Source organism: Lactuca sativa, chromosome 4, assembly GCF_002870075.4.
Source record: "Lactuca sativa cultivar Salinas chromosome 4, Lsat_Salinas_v11, whole genome shotgun sequence".
NCBI classification, from domain to species: Eukaryota; Viridiplantae; Streptophyta; class Magnoliopsida; order Asterales; family Asteraceae; genus Lactuca; species Lactuca sativa.
This window is the reverse complement of record NC_056626.2, coordinates 338,568,458-338,570,602: the sequence shown is the minus strand read 5'-3', so window position 1 is coordinate 338,570,602 and position 2,145 is coordinate 338,568,458. Positions and strand designations below refer to the sequence as shown.

The 2,145-nt window shown below is 37.6% G+C and overlaps 1 protein-coding gene across 1 annotated transcript; it reads right to left on the bottom strand.

Moving 5' to 3' along the window:
• Positions 1 to 640: 640 nt before the first annotated feature.
• LOC128133700 (protein CELLULOSE SYNTHASE INTERACTIVE 1-like) lies at positions 641 to 1,541 on the bottom strand. Its single transcript, XM_052771220.1, has 2 exons — positions 1,184 to 1,541; positions 641 to 1,095 (listed from the first exon to the last, which is right to left on the bottom strand). Exons 1-2 carry the CDS (start codon positions 1,362 to 1,364, stop codon positions 641 to 643), a joined length of 636 nt encoding a protein of 211 aa, XP_052627180.1. The 5' UTR covers positions 1,365 to 1,541.
• Between the last annotated feature and the right edge of the window lie 604 nt (positions 1,542 to 2,145).

Genomic DNA, 2,145 nt, shown 5'->3' with positions numbered 1-2,145 from the left:
GCTATCATAAGAGCTGGTATGAAGGCTGCAAAGATGTATGCAGGGGGGGGGGGGACTTTACTCATATCATGTAGTTAAATTTTAAGGGAATTAAGATCTAATTTTGAAGTTTAATCATATAAAATGAATAAGAAAAATCAGGGGGAGGGGGACTTCTACGTTTTCCTTCTCTGGACAAATTTTATTGTCTGCTCCTAAAAGCTCCTATAATGTCAAATCCACTATAATAAGAAAATAGCGAAAGAAAGTAGAAAATTATAAAAGAAAGAAATGGAAGTAGATGAAAAATGAAACCTGAACAATGTGATGCATGATCTTTCTAGGGACCATTTTCTGCTTCAAAAGCTCACTAATAAGTTTGATGTTTCCAAGTGTGCGAAGTTTAATCATTCGTACCAGTACCACTTCTCCTTTCTTTTTGTGTCTTAATTATCTTTGGTCTTCCCTTATATTAAGAAAATATCACATAATCTAAATTATTATTATTTAGCTGAAGAAATTTTAGTTAATGCTAATAGATACTTATGATTGATTACTATATAATATTCATATGAGGGAGGATATATGTTTACACTTGCTACAAGTACATAATTTGGGAATTGAATCTTACACTTTGATACGCTCTCACTAAAACATGATTCTAATTCATGATACAATTCAGAATCTTGGCTAAAGGGTGTGTACAGAATATAGTAAATGAAGCATCAGGAAGCATGGTGAGAGGTCTAATGTAAAAGGAGCATCTATCTGAATATACTTTTATAGATTTTTTTGGAAGACTAGTTGCAAGTAGGAAAGAAGGAAGCGTTACTTCAGTTGTTTCATAGGGTGTAAAAATGATCCTTAAGTTTGATTGGGATCTGGAGACATCAGCAGGGCATGCAGACCACGCTAGCCTCATAATAAATAGCGCGTCCAATGCAGCTTCTTGTGTTGCTTCTGAGCCGGTTTTGAGTGATGTCACCAAATGTGGGATGCTTAATGTTGCGGGTTCAGAGGCTCTTAAACGTGGGAAGTTTCCGAAAAGTTCGTTTAGGGCTTTTAAATATTCCTCATGGACTGTTCCTGTTGCCCATAAATCTTTTTCGATAGCAGCTGCAATAAGAGATGAAAGATCAGCAGAAGGAGATAAATTAAAGGCAATATAGCATTCTACTTTCAATTTTTACTTATTAAGATTTACCGGTTATAGCTCTAACAGTCTCACTAGATGCATATTCTTGGATGGTTTTGTTGGAAAAAAGAAGATTAATAAACATTGTAGCCTGAATCAATGTATCTGTATCACCCGAACCAATCAAATCAAGCACAACCTGAACCCCTCCAGCTTCCGCAACCGCTCTTTTATTCGATCGACTATACATCACAAGATTCTGCAAAGCACAAATCGCCACAACTTTCTCTCTTCAAATGGTTGGTCTTCAAGCAAATTCACCAAAGCCCGACACGCAAGAACCGCATCAGTAGATCGCGCCAAAGTCTCATTCTGGAACAAATCCCCAAGAGCAAGAGTCGCCAACAATCGAGCCTGTTGACCTTGAGTTTGTGTGAATGGAGCTATCTCTGATACGATAAGCCATATATCATCAGATGGCTGTTCAAATTCAAGTTATTGAGAACTTGTCTCAGTATATGAAGGTGGAGAAACAGTTTGATCAACAGACCGATGAGAAGTTTTAGAGACAGGTGGCATGTCAAAGACAGTTTCTTGAGAATCTTGAAAATCTTCTACATGTGCCTTCTCTGATTGGGTCTCCGGAAATCTAAAAGAAGATTTGTCTGTTTGGTCTCTACGAGTTGAACTTCTTAGTCCTTCTTTGTAAGGGCTTTGATCTTTTTCCTTGTTATTTGTCTCAGTTGGGAATGCAGGTGCATGCTTACCAAATCCATGAAAGGGGCCAATGTAATCAAAATCAAACACACCCCTACTTACTCCAACATTAGTGCTCCCGAATTTATTCATCTTGTGAACTGTTTCCAGTGGATCAATAAAAACACTTAGGGGTGATGTGACAGGTGTTGATGCAGATTCTAGAACCACAAATGGATCATCCATTGCTTTAGACGAGACTGCATTGAAGATACGAATTGATAATGTCATCCCATTATATCTACAATACCATCCTCCTCTGTGAGAGGACCTGA

Coding starts and splice junctions, on each gene's coding strand:
- LOC128133700 (XM_052771220.1), bottom strand. CDS start 1,364: ATGTATAGTCGATCGAATAAAAGAGCGGTTGCGGAAGCTGGAGGGGTT. Junction 1,096..1,183: donor GACTGTTAGAGCTATAACCG/GTAAATCTTAAT, acceptor CTCTTATTGCAG/CTGCTATCGAAAAAGATTTA.